This window comes from Cupressus sempervirens, chromosome 8 (assembly GCF_028749045.1).
Source record: "Cupressus sempervirens isolate cs-2001-9-10 chromosome 8, ASM2874904v1, whole genome shotgun sequence".
In the NCBI taxonomy this organism is placed as follows: domain Eukaryota; kingdom Viridiplantae; phylum Streptophyta; class Pinopsida; order Cupressales; family Cupressaceae; genus Cupressus; species Cupressus sempervirens.
This window is the reverse complement of record NC_143125.1, coordinates 15,883,502-15,896,053: the sequence shown is the minus strand read 5'-3', so window position 1 is coordinate 15,896,053 and position 12,552 is coordinate 15,883,502. Positions and strand designations below refer to the sequence as shown.

At 36.5% G+C, this 12,552-nt stretch overlaps 1 protein-coding gene across 1 annotated transcript; it reads left to right on the top strand.

Annotated features, from left to right (window-relative positions):
• Positions 1 to 2,871: 2,871 nt before the first annotated feature.
• Positions 2,872 to 5,233, top strand: PGR5 (proton gradient regulation 5). The gene is made up of 2 exons (XM_089796625.1): positions 2,872 to 3,252; positions 4,946 to 5,233. The coding sequence occupies exons 1-2, from the start codon at positions 3,013 to 3,015 to the stop codon at positions 5,048 to 5,050; spliced, it is 345 nt and encodes a 114-aa protein (XP_089652751.1). The 5' UTR covers positions 2,872 to 3,012; the 3' UTR covers positions 5,051 to 5,233.
• Positions 5,234 to 12,552: the final 7,319 nt, after the last annotated feature.

Genomic DNA, 12,552 nt, shown 5'->3' with positions numbered 1-12,552 from the left:
TCCTTGATTTCCCCACATCTAGCTTCAACTCCTTTCCCCCTTCAGGTTTCTTTGAAACTCTGGTTTGCCTTCTCCGAGTTTTCCATTTCCCCTCCGCTTCCGCAAGTGGGGAGGTAGAGGTAGTGGGTTTTTCTATCATCTTGCTGGGGGAACATCTTTACTCTAGCTAAGCACTCGAGCCACCTCTTTTTCTTCCAAGTCTTTCCCCTTATCCTCTAAAATCTCTTTACATTTATCCTCCAAACCCCCACACCTCCTCAATCTCCATGTTTCTCATGGAGGTTCTTAAAAGATCCTCAATACCTTGCAGAAAGGGGAAATGATCTTTGCCATCAATATCAACAATCTCACCTTCCTCCACCATTCCTAAAGACCCACTTGCCTCTAGAATCTTCTTAGAGACCTTAGCTGGTTCTATCGCTCTTATATTTCCCCATCAAAGAGCACCACATCCACCTCCTTAAACCCCTCTAGAGGCATTTCTTCCTTAATCACCTTCTCTCACATCTCTTCCTTCTCCTTTCCCTTTGGTACATCCTTTGTTTCCTTATCCCTCACTTTCTCATCTCCCTTCCTAGAAGGCTTGTTATTCTTTTTACAGTTGAAAAAAAAAAGTCCAAACGTTGAACAATTCTAGCAGAAAAGCCCCGCATTCTCATAGACAATGGGTTACACCTTCTTCCCCCACTTAGAGCTCAACACAATGGACTCAAGTAGTGCAACACCAATTGGTACATTCACACTAAACCTTGCAAAAACTAGTCTAGATTTCTGAAGGGTAATCATGCCCACCGCCATAAAGTGTCCAAAGGACTTTCCCTATTGACTTAAGTACCCTTTCATCCCAAAACTCTAGGGGAAGATCTAGGAGTCTGACCCAGATAGGAGCCAACCTATTCAATTCTTTTGCCGAGTCCAAAGCAGGGTGCCATTTAGCCACCATTAGATTGTGTTTTCCATAGTACCAAGACCCAATCAAAACCATTATCATATCTTCTGCCATCGTAAATTTAAAGCAGAAGAGGTCCCTAGACATCACTGAAACAACCACACCCTTTCACCTTCCACTTCTGACTTACCCACTTTATAACCATCTCAATCGATGGGCGGAAGGCCACAAACCTACCAACTAGACATAGTTTTAGGTTGGCAAACACACTGTTGATGAAGCTGTCCAGAATAATAATTTCTAACCCCTCCTCTCCACTAATCACCTTGGGGGCTTCTAGGGGGACGTGAGTCATATTCTCTCCTAGGACTACGTCCTTCCATCCTTGAGTCACTATAGGGTGCAGTAATTTCTCCTGGCAATCCACATGAAGCACAATAGACTCCACAGGGTCCCCACCAGAATTAAGGATGCTTAGGATCCACTCCTCCCCGAAAACTCTAGTCGAGATCAGAACAAGTTATAGTTCTGGGAAAATCCCCAGGATCTGGTTCGTCTCTGGGGGGCCAACCCCCACTCATCAAAATTCAAACACTGGGAGAGTGGGAAAAACACGAAAAAAGTTGCAGAGCGAAAAAACTTATAAAATTATTTAACCTTAGTCTAAGGGTATTATGATGACTCAACTTGACACCAAACTTGCCCTACTTTGAATTGACTAATTATCAAGTTGGGGCTAGGATGGGGTGTGTTGGAACAAGATTAATATTTTGGAAATGCAAACAATCACTTGCAAACCACAAACCGCATATTTCAGATGAATCTAAACCTCAATAGTAAATCAAGCATTAATAAAGAAGAAACCCATGACTCAAACCAATTCCACTACTTACTCAACACACAGAGATGTTGCCCGAGGACTTCCCTCCTTGATCAATCCAACACTAATAGAAAACAAATCCTTGACTCAAGTTAACTCTCCTACTTACCCTAACACACATAGATGTTGCCTAAGAACTGTCCTTGATCAATCCAACACTAATAAAGAACAAACCTACGACTCAAATTAACTCTACTACTTACTCAACACACATATATAGATGTTGCCCAAGAAGTTCCCTCCTTGATCAATCCAACACTAATAAAGAACAAACCCACATAGATGTTGCCCAAGAACTCCCCTCTTTGATCAATTGAGCACTAATAAAGAACAAACACACAACTCAAACTAACTCTGCTACTTACTCTAACACACATGGATGTTATCCAAGAACTTCCCTATTTTATCAACTAAACACAAGTAAAGAACAAACCCACAACTCAAACTAACTCAACCACTTACTCAACACACATAGATGTCGTGCAAGAACTTTCTTCCTTGATCAATCTAACAATAATAAAGAACAAACCTATGACTCAAACTAACTCCGCCACTTAACACACATAGATTTTGCCTAAGAATTTTCCTCCTTAATCAATCCAACTCTAATAAAGAACAAACCCACGACTCAAGCTAAGTTTGCTCCTTACTCTAACACATGGATATTGACCAGGAACATTCCTCCTTGATCAACTACAAAGATATTGACCAAGAACGTTCCTCCTTGATCAACTACTTGGTAAAGAGGCTTGTGTTGACAATTATTTTCCTCCAAACATTATAGTCAACAATCACATGTGAGACCTTTGTATTTCCTCCTCAAACCTATTCAAATGCCATTGCAACTATCCTTCCACACGTTCCCACACTTTCGCACTGGAACAACCAAATCCAGCCACGTTCTAGAGCATGCCAGAGACAAATAAAAAGTCCACCCATTGGAAGATGGCTTACAAGCACATGGGCGGTAGAGAACAAAACTAACAGTGAACATGGCTGACAAATGTATGTTCCAAAATCTGCCACGTGGAATGGGTAGATATAATTCCGAAGCTAAACCATCCTCACATTTTTCCCACACCAAAACCAGCCTCACATTTGTTAAATACATACCATTCAGAGCATCTGTAAAAGACTCTCTTTTCTTCATTCCTCATCTCCTCTGACCCAATTCTGAGAAATTTTATTTCGAGGTCTCTGGTTCGAATCCCCCTGAGGGCCATAGTTGAGGATTTAAAAAAGAATGGCAGCTGTTGCTTTTACAGGCAATAGCTTATTGACCTCCTCTTGTTGTGGTAGAGGAGAGCGAAGGGTTTCGTTCGGGAAGGTCAGGAGTTCGAAGCCCTTTATTGTCAAGCCGCTGAATAAGAATGTGAACGAAGGGAAGGGATTATTTGCTCCTGTTGTTGTGGTTGTCAGAAATATTGTGGGAAAGAAGACTTTCAACTCCTTGAGAGGAAAAGCCATTGCCTTGCACTCACAGGTACATATATTATCTTGCCTATATTCAACATTTTCTGGTTGCATTGTTTTCACTGTATACATTCTTTGTTTCAGCCTTTTTAGTGTATCCAAGGATGCACATTAATGCCACTACTTTATCCATATTTGGGGTTATATGTGTATCCAATATGTTGGATAAATGTGATGTGCTTCAGTGTTGTTTTGAATTTTATCTGTTTCAGCCTATTGTCTATCTATACATATACCGTATGGACATTTAATGCCTGTATTTTAGCAATATTTGGGGTTAAATGTGTATCCAGTGTGTTGGATAAATGTGCTGTTTTTAAGTGTTAATATATTTTCTTAATAATTTTTTTTTTTTTTTTTCTTTTTATAGCATTTATTTTTCATGAAATAAGTGTTCTATTTGATATCTATTTTATCTAAAAAATTATGATAGGTATAAGTTTTCAATTTTTTCTATTACATCAATTTACAGACTATAGTATGAATGATATATAAGCATTTATTTTTTCCATTAACATAAGTGTTCTATATATATATATAGATACACATAGTTCCATATCTATAGCTATATGCGCATATATATGCATGTGTATATAAACATACATAAACATTTTATATACATTCATATTTATAAATATATATATGTACATAGATATATGCATATTTATATCCATAAATATATTTATGCATATATAATTCATATAATTTGTAAATCTTTTAAGTTAATCACAAACATTATAATGACGTGTTACATTGTTCTTTATGAGTATTTATTGATAAAGATCAATTTCTTATGAATACAAACAATCTACTTATATACATTATACATTAAAAAAATTAATCAATTTATTTATTTATTTATTAGATAAAAACATTATTATCATGTAATCTAGTTTCTTGATATACCATCAATCTACTAACTTAGTTTTTGAAATTTTAATTTACAATGACTCATATCTTATAAACATAAATGATTTCGTTGAAAGTCTTTGCATATAGTAAACACACAAATTATATATTTTCTAAATTAGTCTAATTAAAAATATTATAATTTTATAGTACATTACTTTAAAGGTATTTTAGATTACTATTTAACAAAACACTAGTGGGAGAAAAAATAAGGAAGTTTTTAAATTTATCTTTTGAATTTTTAAATGGAGTATTTTTCTATTGTTTGTCTATCTTTGTTAGGAGGGAAATCTCTTTTTTAAGAAAATATTTAACTTTATCTCTTTGAAAACAACTTAAAAGATGTCAAATTTGACTCAATTATAATAACATCAACCTAATATGCATTATAAAATCAAATCAATATATTACGTTTCATTCATTAACATTTTCAATATAACATCCGCATCCAATTATTAATTACAAATGAATATAGATCAGGTTCTCTTAATACATCTACATCATATGTTATAACATTAAAAATATATTTAATATTATATTTAATTATTAATTTAATCTTATGTGAAGCTTTCTTTAATGTATCCTTCCGAAGATTTAAATACTATTAATAATTGACGATTCTTCAACATAATGATTTGTTTTGAATTTCTGGATCTTCTTACTTCTATCATATGTTTTTCTTATCTTATTTGTTTCATTCATATAAGCCTAAGTTGTTAACATGAGAATTATTGATTTCTTAAAACATATTTATAAAAGTAATTGACCTCGTATATTTTCTTATTTTGAAACAGGTGATAACAGAGTTTTGCAAGTCAATAGGTGCTGATGCCAAACAAAGGCAAGCCTTGATTCGCTTGGCCAAAAAGAATGGTGAAAAGTTGGGCTTCTTAGCATAATTTATGGAAACACAGGATGCAAATTTTCTATTAAATTCATTTGCACCATGGTGTGCCTTGCAAATACAAAATGTCCACAGGAAAATGTATTTCACACCATGTAATGTACAACTGCAATGCATTGATATTGTGTCTTTTACTGTTTTTTTATATATAGATATGGTAAAACATATATTTTTTCAATAGCTATTGAGGAATTGATTAAACTAATTAAACATTTCTCAAGCATTGTAACCATTGCATTGCTCATATACAAGATAAAAAGACAAATAAAATGTCACTTATGTCAAAGCTTCATAATTTTGAGAGAAAATTATATTACTTAAAAAAATATCATATATATATATTTTAAATGTGATTGTTTGAAATTGTTAAATTTAATTTTGAAGTTAATAAAAATCGAAGGTTAATATGCTATTTGTTTGTGAGATAAGTTTCATATATGTGTGGGGAAGGGAAGAAGAGAGATATGAAATAACCTAGTCAAAAGTGGAAGACAACATAAAATATGTTGTCAATGTTTTAAAATAGTTTATAATAGCCACATCAAGGAGGTAAGCCACACTCCACAATTAGATGATGGAATAAGTCTCTCTCTCTCACACACACACATGCACGCATGCACCCCCAAACCCACCCACACACCCTCACACACACACATGCCCATGCACCCACACTCACACATGCATGCACACCCACACACACCCATGCACACCCACATACACACAGACCTCCACACACATGCACGCACACGCACACATGCACAAACACACACATCTTTGTCTCAACTCTCCCTCTTCTTTATACTATTTTATAAGCCACAAAATCTAGAGCATTCAGTGGTTCACAAAATACGAGTGTGTTTAATTCTTTGACATAAAGTGCTAAGTAGGGGGAGGCCACACACACACACACACACACAAACACACACAGACAGAGACAAAGACAGAGACAGGTCACATAGACGCAGACATAGAAACAAACACGGACACAAACATGGAGACAGACATAGACATGGACATAGAAACACACACACACACACACAGAGAGAGAGAGAGAGAGAGAGAGAGAGAGAGAGAGAGAGAGAGAGAGAGAGAGAGAGAGGCACATGCACGCACGCACACATCTTTGTCTCAACTCTCCCTCTTCTTTATACTATTTTATAAGCCACAAAATCTAGAGCATTCAGTGGCTCACAAAATATGAGTGTGTTTAATTCTTTAACATACAGTGCTAAGTAGGGGGAGGCCACACACACACACACACAGATAGAGACAGACACAGACACAGACACATACACAGATACATACATAGACATGGACACACACACACACACACACACACACACACACACACACAGAGAGAGAGAGAGAGAGAGAGAGAGAGAGAGAGAGAGAGAGAGAGAGATCTTGTACAATAAATGCTTTATAATAGCTTATGATGATAAGTCACGTAGAAGGATGATGGTGCAAAGGAAGCGAACAACCAAATATTATGTATGGATTGAACCATATTGCTCAACAAAAGAATTGTTGAGAAATCCATACTCTTCTAACGAGCATTTTGTAGAGGGTGATGCACATTCACCCATCCCAACTCTCACCCTACCCCCTTATTGAAAGGGGAAGGGGAGAGGAAAGCATTTCAAGCCCTACTATTCGCTTGAAGAGGTGCCCCCCATATATAGATAGGGCCTCAACCTATCCAATACCATCCTTCCTTTATAGGGTTGGTGTTGTTAATCAAGGATTGATTGCCCCCATAAAAGTTGCACCATATTGTGGTGGAGGAAAGAGGTAAGCCTCTAAATATCTCCAATAAGAACACACTCCACAATTAGATGATGAAATAAGACTCATCAAGTCATATACATACCTTCCTTATGCCTAGGACATTACTTAGACAACCTAATTATGAAAATACATGTAATGTCTATTTTGGGTGGAAATGGTAGCCCAATGAAAGTTGGCGTGAGATTTCTCATGTGGTTCTTTACCATTTATTTTTTGATTCCATAATAGATTTTACACTTTTAGGAGTTTCTATAAATTGGGGACTTGTGTCAGTAGTAATACTATGTCCAACAATATCAGATTTCCACAATCCATTAGTAATGTGATTAGCTTCTGGATTCGATTGCATCCATTTTCTAGCATCCATGTTTTAGATCACACTCTGCAATCCATCACGAAGATGATATTTCTTTCTTTTCTATTCTTCTCTCTCATCTTAATGATGTATTAACAAAGTGTAATTTGAAACATTGATGCTAAAAAATAAACACAATCAAATTCAAAAGCTAATCACAATACTAAGTTTGTTCAAGTTTTGTTTTACAAGGGTTATGGTACATGTTGAAGACTTGAGAAGAGTATAGAGTGTTTTATTGTAGTATGTTGGTGTAATTAAATATTCACTAATTACACTTACAAAAGATTACTTAGGATAATGCATTACATAGTAGTTTGTCATTAAGACACCTAGGAGTTTGCACTTCAATTAAGCACATGGTGTAGGAGAATTACACTCTAGCTGGTGATAGTTGTCATCTCCTTCCACCTTTATTGTATATATCACATTATCATCACCATCATCATCACATATACTTCATTGCATAATGGAGGATGATCCACCCTTGGTGGACATGTGATTCCACCTTGTGTAGGTGATAGGTTATCTTCTCATTATCATTATCTCTTAATGCCTTTCTTATATAAGGAGGCCTATTATGTACCTTTTAATAAATCCATTCATATCAAGGAAGTCAATTACCAATAATATCATTCTTTCATATTAATGTAATTGTCTTGTCAACCTCTTGTGGAAGTTATCTTGGTCTTTCATTTGATCTTGGGGTTTTATTGAGTCACCTAAAACTCTAACATGGTATTAGATATCTCAAGGTGTGCATGTTGACATTATAGTCAAATTTGTTTATTAATGAAACACACACTTAATTAGACGGTTAGCAGCTACCGAGCTTATCTTACAGTTTACAATATTAACCACGTAATTCAGGCTATATCAAGTTCTACAGTTGCTACCAAGTTTCAGGAACAATATTTAGTTTGCACTAAGCAATATCTACCAAGTTGGTAATTATCAGTGTAAACCAAGTTTCATAGTGTTCACCAAGGTTCTCGATGCAAACCAAGCTCTCTAGTGTTTACCAAGTTCACAACTTCAGTAATGTGAATCTAGTGTTGGCTATGCTATCTAGTTTCAACCAAGTGATTGAGTTTATACCAAGCTTGCAATGATAGTGTTGACCAAGCTATGCAGTGTCAACCAAGTGATTCAATTTATATGCCAAGTTTCATAGTGTTCATTGAGTCACCAGTGCAAACTAAGTTCAGACTACTTGGAGGTGATTAGTATGAGCCAAGCTTCTACGTCTACCGAGTGCATGACGATGATGCCAAGCATTGACAATGGTTGCCGATTGTCAAAACCTCACCGAGTTTGTCTTCACAACCCAAGTACTTGCAATTGGGTTGACTTTGTGCATTTTGGTGAAACTTGTATTGCAGCCAACTTTGATGAATTGTAAAATGGATTGGTATATATGTAATGTATTGTATCACATCCAATGCATGATGCATGAATACATAAATATAAGGAACAACAAAGATTTATCCATCACAACAAGGTGATCATTACACTCTAAAGGAATCTCATTTAGAAAATCAAAGTTGCAAATTAGAGATTAGCCACTGTTTCATCCTAATAGGTGGAATAGTTAAATCCTTTCATAAAGTAGACTCAACAGTCTTTTGTAAATATCTTATCGAGTGCATACTTTACTGTATGTTTTATATTGCAATACTAAAGCTTGTGGGTATCATCCCCACCCCAGTTTTACTTTCTATTTGGAAGGTTTCTGGGTTACTATATTGTGTGTCAAAGTGTTTTAATACTTTTAGTTTTTTTTTTTAATGCATACTGTAGACGCTTAAAATCATCTCTAAATACTATATTAATTTATTAATATTGCATGTGACATTGTAATTAATTATTAATTAATTAATTATATTGCTCACATTCTTCTACTTATCTAATTAAATTAATTAATTAAATAAGTTCATTCTCCTAAGTATTTAAGTTTAATTTAAATACTCCTAGCTCTAATGTGTTAAATTAATTTAACACATGATCCTCCATGTCTCCCCCTTTTTAAATAAATTTTGTTTATTTAATTTTCACATCCTATTAATTTCTCTAAACTCATGATTAAATTAAATTTTATTTAATTTAATCTTAAGCCTAACCTAGAGCCTAGCCTATAACCATCATTGTCATCCTCTTAAGCCTACTTCTTCTCTAATCTAACTTAATCATTCCTAATCATCTCCCTAATCCCCCTCATTAGCCTAAGAGTGTGCTCACACATGTGTGAGATGGCATGCCTATACACTCTTGTCTCCCACTCTTCTTCTCAAGTTTGCTCGCACATGTGGGAGCAAACTTTGAATTTTTGACCATTTCCATGGCTTGCGTGTCACCTTATGTGACATCTACATGGATGCCACCTCACCAAGCCCTCCCTCAATCCTATAAATAGAGGGTTTGTCTCAAGTATTTATATCTCTCATTTTATTGCATTTTTATCATGTTGCTTTGAGATTTGAGTTTGCATTCATAGTTTGAGCTTTCATGGTAGTTTGAGTTTGCATTAGTAGAGTTCTCATAGTGATTTTGTAGGTTCACACTAATCATTTGGTAGCTGATTTAGTTTGCATCTTGCATTGTTTATTTAGTTTTCTTCATGCATTTGCATTTCCATTCTTAGTTAATTTCCTTTATTGCATATCATCTTCATTATTGAATGCTTTCAATAATGGCTTCCTCCATAGCCATTTCTTGAAGTGTTCTTCCTCTCACATAGCTTAGGATCTTAGTGCATTTTCATTCACATTTGCATTCACACTTGCACCCACACACTCAAGAGATTCATTTATTGTTGTGTTTGGGAGAGCACACCAAACATACGCCCCATCTTAACACACCAACAAGGCCTCTTATGGGTGCACTTGTTGAGTTGTAGAGGTGGCTGGAAGATTGAGTTTGTTAGCTGCTTAGGGTTGAAAAATCCAAGCAAGCATTAGTTAATGTTTGTTGTTTTCATGTTGATGAATCTTTGATGCACTTTCAAAGTTTTTAGCTAATGTTTGTTTGTTAACCCATGCTCCTAATAGGTCACATTTTCTAGCACACATTTTAGCATGCTCGGTGGGACCCTGATGCAAGAGCATCCAGAGATATAAGGGCAATCCTGTGTCACTCAAAAAAATGTACTTAGCCTTAGTTTTTGTTTCATGTGTTTTTATTTTTGGATACCCATTTGGGTCAAATAAAGGTTCCAACTCTCACAGTTCCACTATCAGTGTGCTAGAAAATCTCGAAAAAATAGGAGCATGTAATTGGGCCATCATTTTGGTGAACTAGGAGGTGTAAATTGGCTAGATGAATGTAATTTTAATTTAGAGCATTCCAGAAAAAGAATTAGGTCAAAAGGCCCCACGGTTTGAAAGTTATTGCAGTTTTTCGGGTTTTGGAGACCTCCTAAGAATGCTTCAAAGTTAGGTTAGGGGCATTAAATGACCTCAAAAAGGGCCAAAAAATGGGAGAATAGCGGAGCTGGTCCAAAGGACTATAGAGCACTTTGAGAGCTTTCTAAAAATGTAAACGGTTTGTCAATCGGAGCTACAGTTCAAAAGTTATGCCTCCCGGAAGTTCGGTTACCATTTTTTGATTCTTCTAAATTTCCACCGACTTCTAACGCAGCTTTTGGAACCTTCTATTTGGTCGGTGGATGCCTACTAGCACTTTTTAGAATGTACTCCTAGTCCTTAACCCTCCGGGGTCTATTTAAGAAGATTTATGGCATTGTAAAAGGCAATTCGGAGTGGAGTTTGAGAGGAGGTACTGAAAGGAGAAATTATCTCCAAATTTATGCTATTGTAAGCCCTTAGGGCATGTTTTGAAGTTTATTTTCTCTGTACTGTTTGTACTAGCTTATTTTCTCAATTAATACAATTTCTCTTTTCTATTGTGTCCATTCTGTTCTTGGGTTTTGTCCCCATCAAGTGGTATCAAAGCTGGTTTTCGTGAGTGTGTAGACAGAATGCCGACTGTGAGGCAGTTTGCACCAGGACTGTGTGGTTGTGGATTTGAGTTAAAAAGATGCCTCCATGAAGAGGGCATGGTGGAAGGGCCAGAGCTATTAATCATGAGGAGGTTAGAGCCCTCCAAAGGCAGGTACAGGCATTGCAAGATGAGCTCCGTAGAGGAGCAAATGTTGCCGCAGGTGACGACTGTGAGGATGACAATGAAGAAGAAGTAATGGAACTAGAAGGGGAATTTGACGAAGAAGTTCTGAATCATGCAGAGGAAAGGCTTTTTAGGGCCATTACTAATTTTAGGAAAAGACCCACAATTGAAGTGGGTGTATTTTCAGGAAATCTGAAACCAGATGAATTGATCGATTGGATAAATGAATTGGAAGAATACTTTGAGTATGAGGATATCAGGGACCCAGATAGGATTAAGTTTGCAAAGGCCAAACTGAAAGGCCATGCCAAAATTTGGTGGCAAGAGGTTCAATTGGAAAGAAACAGAAGAGGAAAGGAGAAGATCACAAGATGGGATCGCATGGTGGACAAATTGAAGAAGTAGTTCATTCTTGTGGACTATGAGCTTGATTCGTTTAAGAAGATGCATGGGTTAAAGCAAGCAGGAAGATCAGTCCAAGAATATACATATGAATTTTACCGACTCTTGATTAGAGTGGGGCATGCATAAGTAAATAAGGAGAAGGTTGCTCGTTATATCAGTGGGTTGTGACCTAGCATCCAGGAGGAATTAAGTCTGGTAAGAATGACCAACGTTGAAGAGGCATACCAGTTTGCCCTAAAGGTTGAAGAGAAGCTGAATAAAAGGTTTGAAGGAAGACAAAGAGGGCGCAATCAAGGAGGAAGGGGAAGTGGTAGATCATCTGGAGGCCGCAATGAAACCCAAAAGAAAAATGAAAATGTGGGTACTAGCAGGAACTAGAGGAATGAGGGTTTCAACTGTTCCCATGATCAAGACTTTGGAAATCAAAGAGGAAGAGGTAGAGGATGTGGACAGGGAAGAGGAGGCTTCTGTGGTACCTGTTTCCATTGCAATGAAGAAGGTCATCGTGCCTTTGAATGCCCTCAACGACAAGGAAGGACAGATAGGAGAGTTGAGGGCCAAGCTAGGGTTGCTCATGTAGATGAGGATGCACAATCATCACATTCAGAGGATGCACAAAGAGGAGAGACCTTGGTAAATGAAAGAGTCCTACTAAGTGGTGAGATTGAACTAGGACAACGAAGGAGTTTGTTCTGTACTAGATGCAAGTGTGAGGATAAATGTTGTGATGTGATCATTGATGGTGGTAGCACTGATAACTTGGTATCAGAAGAGATGTTATCTAAGTTGAAGCTCAAGAGGGAGAAACATCCCTTGCCCTATCGGAT